General features: G+C 49.1%; 1 protein-coding gene across 1 annotated transcript; it reads right to left on the bottom strand.

Annotated features, from left to right (window-relative positions):
* Positions 1–2,129: 2,129 nt before the first annotated feature.
* HSD17B7 (hydroxysteroid 17-beta dehydrogenase 7) lies at positions 2,130–9,561 on the bottom strand. Its single transcript, XM_026123428.2, has 9 exons — positions 9,426–9,561; positions 9,140–9,343; positions 8,974–9,066; positions 8,293–8,407; positions 7,445–7,639; positions 6,357–6,461; positions 4,745–4,801; positions 4,050–4,148; positions 2,130–3,105 (listed from the first exon to the last, which is right to left on the bottom strand). The coding sequence occupies exons 1-9, from the start codon at positions 9,494–9,496 to the stop codon at positions 3,007–3,009; spliced, it is 1,038 nt and encodes a 345-aa protein (XP_025979213.1). The 5' UTR covers positions 9,497–9,561; the 3' UTR covers positions 2,130–3,006.
* Between the last annotated feature and the right edge of the window lie 2,201 nt (positions 9,562–11,762).

Here is an 11,762-nt window from a genome sequence, read left to right as displayed (position 1 = left end):
ACTGGAGCACAAGTCTGTGCTGCACATCTCCCCAGAACACCTCCTCCAACTGAAGAACAGTGTTCAGGAAACTCCTGAGTTGCTTGTGCACCTCCAGCTTCGCACAGTACTGAGCTCATGGGAAACCACAAGATTTATCCTCTCTCTCCAGGCTATCCCATCTCTACAAGGCTTAGGCTGCACTTTAGCTCCTTTTATTCCTTCTTCATTCAACTTGGTCTGAGAAGGAGGCTGAACTAGAGACTTCATAGGCCCTTCACATCAGCACTGCTCTGATTTCCTGGTTCCTAATAAGCTTAGAATTGAAGGAGGTGACAGAGGAAGCTAAACTTATCAGTAACAACCCAACATTAATCAAATGGATCCTGGTCATACCTGAAAGTCAAGTTCACCTAACAACCAACATCAACCACATCCCACAGCAGAACTGCCACAACTCCTAGATCCCATGCTTGTGTTTCACGGTGCATAAGATACGTCACAGCGCACCAGGTGCCTTCATGGCAACAAAGGAGATGAAACTAAACCACGCACCAGGCTGAGCTCACACAGAACAGAAACATTCCATTCTCTTACCTTAAAGCACAGATCTTAAAAGGAGGCTTACAAGGTGCTTTAAAGATGAGTTGGGTAACTTGTTCATAGCTCTACTTGACATCAAAATCACGGATAACTTAAAGATTGGTGTTGGTATGCTATCCTTCCTCTTCTCCCACCAACCTTGGCATGCTCCACAGGCAAAAGTAACTTGCCCCTTCCCATCAGCCATAATTTCCCTTGTTTGCACATATTTAGTCCACAACTACATACCTGAGGAAAAAAACCACCTCCAACTCTTACCTATTATTGCATGCATCTGCTCATTCTAGAAATTTGCCACTTCATTCTAGGCTCAGAAAAGACCTTGTACATTAGAAATCACATTTTTCTAGCATATGTTTTTATATATGTTATTCTTAATTGTATTTGCATATTAAAAAAAATCTTCTGCTTCTGGCACCTCTAGACCTTACCTTGTCTGAGTCCTCAGACTGTCACAGGTACAGCATCAGAATTGCATGCATCATTACTCTGCATCACATCAAGCCTCAAATCCAGCTTGCAACTGGCTCTTTGAGAGAAGGTACAGAACAACACACATTATTAACCTGGCCTAAGAACCCCCTGTGTCTCTCATCTCCCAGAAAGTTGTACTTGCTTCATGGGCCAAACCTGTATCTCCCTACAAATCAATTCAATGAAAAACCTCTGCAGGGCTTAAGTGTTCCTGAATGCCAGCTCTGGGCTTGTACCACTGCTGCTTCCCACACAGACACTTGAGCCAGCCTTACTTCTGGCAGCTCCAGCACTTTCAGCAGGGTGCCCTAGGCTGAGCAGAGCAGCCACACCTCCAGCACCCATGTGCTCAGGAAGCCCTTGTCACCACTGTGTCACAGTGAGAACCCACATTTGGGCTGAGTGACTGCAGAGCTGAACAGCACAGCCTTCCTCCTAGCCTGAGGCTGTTTCCTGCCAGGGAACATCCCTGAGGTTCCTCAGCGAAGGGCCCAAGCATAGTTAAATACGGCTTTGTATGCTGGCTCTAATCTGTAACTATGTGATCAGTCAAGTGCCAGAGACATCTACTTCTCCCCAGTGCCTAAGGCTGGGAAATAGTCTCAGGCTTGTATACCTATGGAGTGTCTAAGCTGAAGAAAAAAAGAGGGGAAGGTCCTCTTACTGCTTCACAGTTGGCAAGCTCAAGGAAGTCTTCTGCACTATGTATTACTGTGTTTGTTCCCTTTGTTTACTTGCAGGAGCACAGAGCACCACACATTGTATATCAGCTAAACAGGAACAAAGTGCCACAAGGCTGCTGCTAAGCTCAGAATACTTTCAAGAGAACATCTACCATGAAAGCTACACTGAAGTCTCAGTAACATACTAGTGCCTTTCAGTAACTAGAAGCAAGAAGTGAAGCCAGCCCAAATGGGAGGTTAGAAGAAGAGAACAGCACACCCCCTGCAACCCTTTCCCAGGTATGTGAAGGGTTATTGTGCAGGACGACAAAACACATCCTCCCTTCCAGCCCTCCAAACCAAAGGCAATCAACTCTTGGAGTAAAGACCCCATTGCAGCAAGGACACAAGTCAGTTCCAATTATTTATTTATTTATTTGCAGCAGTACTTGAAGTACACTAGGTACTTGAAGTTCAAAATAAACATCTGGAAGAATACTTGGTACAGTAGATAAAAAGACAAATCAATAGTTAAAACAGGGTGACCTCTCACTCTTGCTATAAGCAGAGCAGACCAGCTCTGAAACCAGGTTAACATCAACAGTTCAGCAGTCTTTCCAGCCAGCTGTTGTTAGAACACATGGCCTCACATCCAGGGACAGCTCACACCTCTCCCACAGCAAGACCTCTCTCAAGGCACAGTTGAGGCAAGGGGGATATTTCCATTATAGAACTACTCAGCTCTCCAGGAGCTTCACTTCAGATACTTTAAAGAGCCTGACTTTCAGTAAGGTTCAATCTTTTTGAGCATGTCTGGAAAGCAGGCCCCAGCTTTGGTGTACAAATGGAAAAGCAGCTCTTCTGAAGATGAGGTCTTCCAGTACTCGAGCATTAGCCACAGGTAATGTGTCCAAGCCATCTAGAAAGACTGGTGGAGCCAGGACTTGGAGCAGCACCCCAGACCATTGCCTTTCCTGCACCAAGGCAGATTTTTAAACCACATGTTTTCAGTCTGTTCCTGAACTACATACAGTTCAATCATGCTTTATAAAACAATGCTTTGCAACTGTGTTAAGACAATCTCCACCTACACTAGGTCTCCAGTTTTATGCCAGAAAAAAAAAAGAGAAAGACTATATATTTCCATTTTCAAGAATTGTTCACCTTCTGTAGAGAAGGAAAATGGGTTCTGAAGTCTTGTGCCTGCAGAATAGCAGGCATCACAGATAACACCAGAAGGAAGAAAGAACACATCATTGATATAAGTTTGTTACCCCCGAGACTGGCCTTAGTTATCTAAGAGATCATCATATCTCTCTAGAGCTTGCTTCTCCAGTTCCAACAGTTTTTCATAAAACTTTTCAGCAGTTTCTTCATCAACATAAATCTGAAAGAGAATGAGAGCAGTACTGTAAGACACCTCTTGACAGCAGCCAGCACAGATGCTGAGGGCAGCTCTAGGGATGGTGGGATGCATTTCCAGAATATCTGTATTCAGAGCTGCATCTAAAGGCATCATTTCCAGCCAGAGTACAAGTCTGTGTTTTGGGGAAGCACCATGACACACTTGCCATGTTCTCAGCATTGCCTCCACTGTCAGACCAGCACTGGGCCACAGGGAGCATGAGCCTGACTCGGTTCAGCTTGTGATATGACAACAGTATTCCAGGCATGAAACACAGGCAGAGTTTGTCCAACACCCATGTTTCACTACCACTGGCTAGGTTTTAGCCAATAACAGAACTGGTTGCTGCTTCTTTGCTACTATCTCTAGACCACTTAACTTCTCCCAGCCCTGCACCCCAAAAGGAGAACATAATTAAGGAACAAACAGCACTCAGCCTGATAGTTTACACTGCAATATGCTTTTCCCCACTTCCAATCTGACAAGGCCTTAGTGGTGGTGATCAGGCCTATGATCCCTAACACACTACATGTGTGCTGCTTGGTAACATCCATGGGGAAGGGATCCACAGGTTCCTCCCAGCTATGCTTACTAGAAAGCATGCAGCATACCTGTCCCATCTGATCTACATCCTAACTACTACAACCCTGTTCACACTGATACCCTCTTCCTATCCAGCCCACTAAGCTTCACATCCTCTGCAGGAAGCCTTCCCTGGTCTCTCCAAGACATTTCCAGACTCCAGCCTGAGGCTAGTAGCCAGGAATTACTCCAGAAACCTCAGGAATGTACACATCACTGCTGCTCAGCATTCAGCATGCATCTTCCTCCCACAGGACACCCTATGCACTAACTCTTCCACAAAGGAAGTACAAAGTAGGACCCTAGCCAAGACCCCTTCAGCAGAAATCCATTTTTCCATTTACCTTTCTGGGCTCCACATAATTCTTTCCCAGTCCAGAAGTACAGCTGTGGTATTTGACAAGTGCATCCAGGGACTCTGGCTTTTGTTTGAACAACCACACCTAAAGAAGAACAGCACAGCTGTGTACAGAATTCAGCACAGTGCCAGCCAAGCCAGCAGTCAAGGATCTGGCTGCTAAGAGATACAGATGAGCACACCACAAGTACTTTTACCAAGCAGGGGAGATCTGATGTCCAGAGAAGAAATTTTAACCTGGCTCCCCACATCTTCAACCCACTTGAGCCAATAGTAAACCACACAGTTCACATTCCCAGTGCTAAAACATTTAAGTGGTTTCATGTAGCTAAACTTGCTCACTACTGTACTTGATCCACACTGTGCCCTGCATTCCTATCTCCTTTCCTCCTGACTAAATGCCCATGGCTGCTAGACTGCAAGCAAGTAGAACAGCACTCCCTCTGACAGAGATGGAAGGAACAGTTTGAAATAATTTATGGGAATCTGATGAAGGGCATAAAGCATCACCTGTTGGATCAGCCCTGATCACAACTGGTCCCCCACTATTTACTGCTGTACACTGTTTAGAAGGAAAATGCATGCCCATCAGCCCTATAGAGAAGTTACTTGTTCAAACAAGCAGATACTGGGAAGAGCTAACCAGGAAAAAGGACTTAAATCAAGTTGTGAACTACTTACATGAGCTTCTGCTCCATTATATGGTGTCAGAGTGTAAGTTTTGGCAAAAAAACGTATCTGAGGGGAAAAAAAAAAAACACCACACTAGAATCTGCACAGTGGCCCAAAATTTCTTTGACAAGCCCCCTGCAGCCCATCCACACAAGATCTACCACCACAAGTAGAAACAGCTTTCTGCAGCTGACTACAGTTAATATCACACTTACAACTAACATGCATCCCTTTATCATCACAAGCTCACAGTTCTCTGGAGCCACCCACCAGTCAGCAATCCTTGCACCACACCTGTACACATTGCCTTTTGCTGTGGGGATCAGCTGTGTGCCTTCTAGGCACCTTTTCTTGAATGGTCTCAGCACTGCATGAGCAAGAGGCAGAGAGCAGCTGCAATACTACCAGCATAGCAGAACAAATGAGAAGTTAACTCATTGACAGGAGAAGTGTGATCTGTCAAGATCAGCTGCCACCTTAGACAGCTTAAGCAGAAAGGCAGATCTCGTAGCAGCGATACCAGGGCTCAGAGCAAGCAGCCCACATACAAGGATGTAACTATTCTCAATCTGGAAAGCTAAGGCCAGCTGAGAAAAGCAAGGAAAAGGCTTTTGGAAAGCAAAGAAGCAATAGAAAGCAGGAGACTGATTTCCAGAGGTATGGAAGGAAGAACACAAAAAAAAATATCTGTGTTCTGGAAGCAAACAGCATTTCAAGGTACAGGGGACAAGTTTCATACACAGCTATGCTGCTGCTGAAATCCATGGGACTTAACAAGCCAACAACATGCTGGCAAACCTTCTAAAGGGGAGCCTTGATGAGTGCTGTCATGGTTTAAGGGCTAAACTGGGTCTATTTGCACAGCTGCCCAGCAGCATCAACTCAGGGGGTCAGAGGAATTCAGTCTGGGAACTAGGCCCCAAGATGCCACAGGGCACACTTACAAGGCCTGGCTAAACCTTCCCTGCTTCTCGCTTCCACTTTTGCTGTGCATTAGGAACTAACAGAATAGAGATACTGCTGTGTCCTCTGCCCAGCGCCAAGAGGCTGAAGCCCCTGCAGCAAATCCTCTCCCTGTCACACTCCAAGCTCTGTGTTCAATATACCCACTGGAAGACTAGCCCAAAAGCAGCAGAAATGCAGAGCCAATCCTCACAACAGTCCCTTATCCCCCTGGGTTCAGCTATCCAGACCCTAGATTATGGGTATTTAGCACTGTTGCCACAGTAGTACAGCTACAGCAGTCAGAGCAGGCAAGTGAGCTGCCAGCATAAGTTGTAGTACCCATGTGCCTGCAGGTTAAGGGGATATTATTAGCTTCTCTCCACTGTACTCCATGCTCCAGGGAGCTCCAAAACAGAAGAGAGATCACCTCTCCCTCCACAGAAATCCTGCTGCTTCAAAAGGTCATTAACTGAGGGGCCTCCAGCCCCTCTAAAGGGTCAATCAGCTACTGGCAAGGACCACCCTGCCCCTTCCAACAGAGGCCAGACAGCTGTAAAATACTAGTAGCAAGGAGGCACACACACAACATATTTATCACTTGCTGGGAAGTACACCACTGCAATACACCACCCCAGCCCAAAGCAGCTCCAAAACCCCAACCTAGAGTTCCACTTACCAGCCACATGATGGGCATGAGTAGCTTCCATACAAAAACTGGCAAAATTCTGTAGGTCAGGTTGGACATAACAAGACCAGGGCAAACAACACTGGAATACAGGCCCTACAGAGAAAAAAAATTGAGTCAGTCTGGAAATAGCAGTTAAATTACAAATGGGACAAACCCCTCCCCTCTTGATTCTTCCCAGCAAGAAAATAAAGGTGAGTATAGAGAAGCAATTACGAGAGAGTGCTCTCTTCTCCAAAGAGACCAGAACTAGAGCAAACAGATGTCTAAGAGGTCCCTAGAGATGTTCAAATTCAATAAATTGGGGCCCACTACAAGCCCATGACTGAAGGCACAGTCTCTTAACACACACCAGAGTCCCATGCCAGTAGTCTCCATACACCTCAACAGCTACAGCAGCCACCCAAAAAGTTACAGCCCACTCCAGTACCTCAGAGGTCCACCTTCAAGAGACAAAGAATTCAGGCTTCAAGAACAAAACCATTTTTCCTTAACTCAGGGTGCAAGATTTCAGAAGAAAGTGCAAGAGCAATCACCAATTGCAATCATTGCAGCACTGCAGCCTGCCAACAGAATCTGGCAGTCTCTACAACAAAGGCAGATTGCTCATGAGCATGGCAAGCTTAAATATACCACCTTCAAACATTCAGCAGAACCAGCGCCCTAAGTTCTTGCAGGCAAAGCTGAGCAGTTTTGTTGTAATAGACAGGTACACCAGAAGTAAAGGGAAGTCTGAGCAGCAGTTCTTTGCTCTTTAAGGCCAGTTCTTTGATCTAAGGTGGCAGCTATGGCTTGCAAGGTAGGAACCTCTCCTAATTACTTCTGCTTTCAGACAAAATCCATTGTCAAAAAACCCAAAAGACCAAAAAACCTCCATAGCATATTCTATAACCAAGATGACTTGCAGCCAGCAGTTTAACCACCTTCTACCACCTGCAACACTGGTTCAACCTCAGCTCAGTTCTTACATGTGCATTAAGGAACTTATCTTACTATGAATGAATGCAACTAGGTAACAACCACCTGTTGATAGTTAAAAATAGGAGCTTATGTTTCTTCAGACATACAAACATCATTACCTGCTTATTGAGTTTCTTGTTTAGAACCACACTTGTCAGGTCAGTAGCGTATTTAGAGGAACTGTATGATTCCTGTCCCTTGGCATGCTGATAGTCAGAGAGGCTAAAGGCAGACTCCCTGGCACTGCTGGAAGAGGTCCAGATGAGTTGGGATGGCCGTTCATTACCACAGAGCAGAGATTCAAGCTGCCGAACCTGCAGAAGCATTGTTTAACTTATTTGGCACAGTAACTTCAGAATTGTAAAACCATACCTTAAAATTGAGATAAGCTCACAGCTTTTAAACTTTTCTAGACTTGGTTGCTCTCCACTAGGTTAGCCAGCACACAAGTCAGGCAACTCTACAAGGAGTTTTGCCAAAAAAAAAGCCACTACTCAGATATAGCTCAACCCAAACTCCACCAGAAACATTTTATAATCAGATTGCATTCTTTTGCACAGCTGTTTCTCTCCAGGGAGAACACCAACACTTGGCTCTGTTAAACTCTGAGGTGCTAAAGTAGTCAGGTTTGTCTCTGTCCACTGACTGACTAGAGTAACCTTGAGATTACATTAAGCCTTTCAACAACTGTCACTATCTGTTGCAATTTCAGCAAAGCTTAGGACTTTATTCCACTGCCTCCTGCAAAGGGGGCTTGGAGCAGACCACAGAAGGGGACAAAGCTTGCTGACCCATATGATGGTCATTTACTCTTTACCAGTCAGGCTCCAATCTGCATCAGAATATCAGCACCTATAAGACAGAACTGATTCATCTACTATATGTGTAGGTATATATCTACACCTACTGTATCCATTACTATCCACTTTAACCAGACCTAGAGTTTGGTCTCCAGATGCAGCCTCACCAGTATGAAGTGTCCAAAGAGGTTGGTAGCAAACACCTCCTGCAGGCCATCTCCATTAAGCCTATCTGTCTGGGTCATTATTCCCTCTGCAGTAGTCAGCATGTGAAGCGCCTTCCTGGAAGTTAACAACAGGAGTCAGAGGAGAACACTGCAGAAACATCCCTCATCTCAAAGGCTCCACACAGACTCTCTAGTTTCCTCCTCCCGTCTTGCAGAGTGTTCTATTAATCCATGAAAAGTTGTTGGCCTTCTAAAACTTAAATAAATACTCCAGCCCCTTTTTCGCTAAAGTCTTAATACTGGTTAAACTGAAGACAACCCCTGTCACTTCCAGCTTATACAGAGTTGCTACCACAGTAAACAACCATTAAAGAAAGCTTGCTTTCCCATTTCCCATTCAGACAATGAAACTGAGCTTCAGTATGGAGCATCACCCTAGGATTAATGCTAATTCAGACAAGGACATTGGTCTGGCAACCACATGCAACACCCCAGTCATACTGGACTCAAAGCAAGTCACACTGTTCCCCAGCACAGTTTCCCCATCTATGGACTAAGGGCCAACTGCTACAGTTCCACAAGATGCTCAACAATTCACAGCTGAAAGGAACTCTAAAAAGCCCTAGAACAGGACAGGCCCCCCCACACACACCTCCCCGCAGGCCCCCCACGGGCTCCTACCCGGTCAGGAGGCCTTGCCAGAGGGCCTTGAAGTCCATGTGGGTGTTGGGCAAGATGCCAGCGTTGAGGTAGACGAAGTCCAGGCGCTGTAACCTGCGGAGGGAGCAGGGCAGTGAGCAGCGGCCAGAGGCGGCTGTGGCAGGGGGGCAGCCCGGGGCACACGTACCTGCGGCGGAGGTCGCGGGCGGCGCGCAGCACGGACGCCAGGCTGGCCAGGTCCACCTCCACCGTGGAGACCCGCGCGGTCGGGTGGGCGGCCAGGATGCTCTCGCGCGTGGCCTCGCTCCTCTGCGCGTTGCGGCAGGCGACGCACAGGTGGATGCGGCGGTCCTCCTCCAGCAGCCGCCGGCACAGCGCCAGCCCCACGCCGCTGCAACGGCACGACACACAGCGTTACTCGCCACACGCCGTGACCGACCGACCGACCGGCCGCCCGGACCAGGCCCGCTCACCTGCTCGCGCCCGTCACCAACACCACACGCTCCATCCTCTCTCCTACCGCCGGCAGCGCCGGCGCCGCCATTTAAGTGACGCCCGCCAAGTCCCGCCCGCGCCGGCCCGGCGCCCCCTCTCCCGCCCGCTCCCGGCCAATCGTAGCGCGCGGGGAGGGGCCGGCGCCGCGTAGCCGATGGCGTGACGGTGGCCCCAGCCGGCGGGGCGGGGCCGGCGCGGAGCACCGCCTCCCCTCCCCGTTCCCGCCCCTCCTGCGCACGTGACCCGCGCCGCCCCCGCCCCCCCGGCCGTTGGCTGCGCGCGGCCGCCGCGAGCCGCAGGGCGACGCTCTAGCGGTCGGCTCGCGCCGCGCACCCCTCACCTCGCCGCATACTGCCCCTCCGTCCTGCCCGCGCCCGCAGTCGCTGCCCCCGAGCAGCCCCTGAGGGCCTCACCCCTCCCGGTGCCCAGCCCGCTCCTCGGAGCGGGGCCGGGCGCGCTCCTTCGGGTTGGTCTGAGCTGAGACGCTCCAAAGCAAAGCGCTCTGTAGGCCCGTCTGCTGGCGCGGCGTTCCCGTGTGAGGGCAAACCGGCCAAGCCTCCGTGCTTTGGCAGGTGGCTGGACTCCGGGCTGACATTCAGTCCTGGCCTGGACGCGTTTGTGAGGATCTGCGCACTGCCCTGTAAAGCAGATCCCTGGGCCCACGAGACCTCCATGTCCTCCGTGGCTCTGGCTCTCGGCTCCCTTGGCAAGCTTTGCTCTCACATACAGCACTCGAATTCCAGTTGGTGCAAATAGTTTTCACAGAATTGGACAAAACTCCCCTTTTGTCTCTCCAAAGCCTAATCCAACGCATTAATTTGTCCCTCCTCCTATTGTATTTATTGATTTGAAGTGCCTCTTAAACTACCTGCTAGTAAGTTTGCTACTCCAAATGCAATACTCTGACTAAGGGCCTGCAGAGTTTGAATTGATGTGTAATTTTTGGGTGCGGGAAGCTGGAAAAGGGGGAATTTTAGTGTGGATTGTGCCTCCAATCCTGGCTGCCTGCTGTCCAGGCTGCAGCACACAGTGCTGCCACAGAAAGCCGGTGCTCTTTAGAGGACTCATCATTTTGCATTTGGAACTGCTGCCCCACATCTTTGTATATGCACCAAGGGACTCCAGAGCCCTGCCTGCACTGCTTACAAACTCAGTTTTTTTCTCCAGATAGCGAAAGGGTGTTTCCCACCCTCATCCTCTCCTGCAAAGCCTTCTCTGACCTTTCAGCCATCATAAAACATAAACAACTTCCTGGCCCACCAATTCAAAACGCCTTTCCCTTCCGTGGCCTTTCCCTTTTCTCCCCTAGAGCCAAGAGCTGATCTTGCAGCACAGTCATTCCCTGGCTCAGCATTTGTCTGCTTTCTGAGTGCAGCTTGCTGCAGAGACATTTTACTCTGGAAGTAAAACATCTGGTCCAAGTTTCCTTGAGGTGCTTGGACATGCAGATGGAAGCTAGCTGAGATGTTTGGGTCCCAGGGCACCCTCCTGACATAAGACGTTCTTTCCTTCCTGGCCCTCACCCGCTTTCCACCAACTTAGCCTGGCCTTGTGCCCCCTCTCTCCTCCGGGACTCAGCTGCTCCCAGCAATGCTTTTGCAAGTACGAAACGCTGCCAAAAATGGGAGGGGAGCGTTTCACATCCACTCTGCCTATGGGTGAGTGAGCGTGCGGGCTAAGGCAGGGGAGCATGTCGTTTATGCTCTCAGCTGGCAATGAATGGGAAGGCTTTCTGCAGGTGGCCATGGCGTGCTCTGCCTTCAAGTTCTTTGTGTGGCCACAGGGATGCTGTGCATCCTAATGAAAATGCAATCAGGTTATTCTTTTTCAGTGCAGTTGTTGTTGCCAGGGTTAGAGTCATGGAAAGGTGGGAAGGGGCCTCCGGAGATATTTGGTCCAGCCCCTGCTTGGTAGGACCAGCATCACAGCTCAGGGCCATGGGTTTGGAGATCTCCCAGCCTCTGAACCTCCTTGGGCAATGGAGGTTGGGGCTGTTCCCAGGGCACCATAATGCAGTATTTAAACAGAGCGTCCTCATGGCTGCATGGGCCTTTATGAAGGGCACCCAGGGCAGCTCAGGAGAACCAAGCCCAGGGCTCAGGTCAGTTGAAGCTGGGTTGTCCACATGGAAAACATGCCTCCTCCCTCGCCTGATGTGCCCAGCTCCTTGCTCAGCTCCTCACTGGCTCAGGCAGGGCTGAGAGAGGCTGAGACACACTCTGGGTCAGAGAGAGGCCATCCAAGAGCAGAGATAGACGTGTACCAATTACATGGCACAAATAAGGCTGGTCCTCATTCCTAGGTCACCCACTGAG

The sequence above is a fragment of the Dromaius novaehollandiae genome, chromosome 8, assembly GCF_036370855.1.
Source record: "Dromaius novaehollandiae isolate bDroNov1 chromosome 8, bDroNov1.hap1, whole genome shotgun sequence".
Lineage (NCBI taxonomy): Eukaryota > Metazoa > Chordata > Aves > Casuariiformes > Dromaiidae > Dromaius > Dromaius novaehollandiae.
Note: the sequence above shows the minus strand (reverse complement) of the source record. Positions and strands in the feature narration are given on the sequence as shown.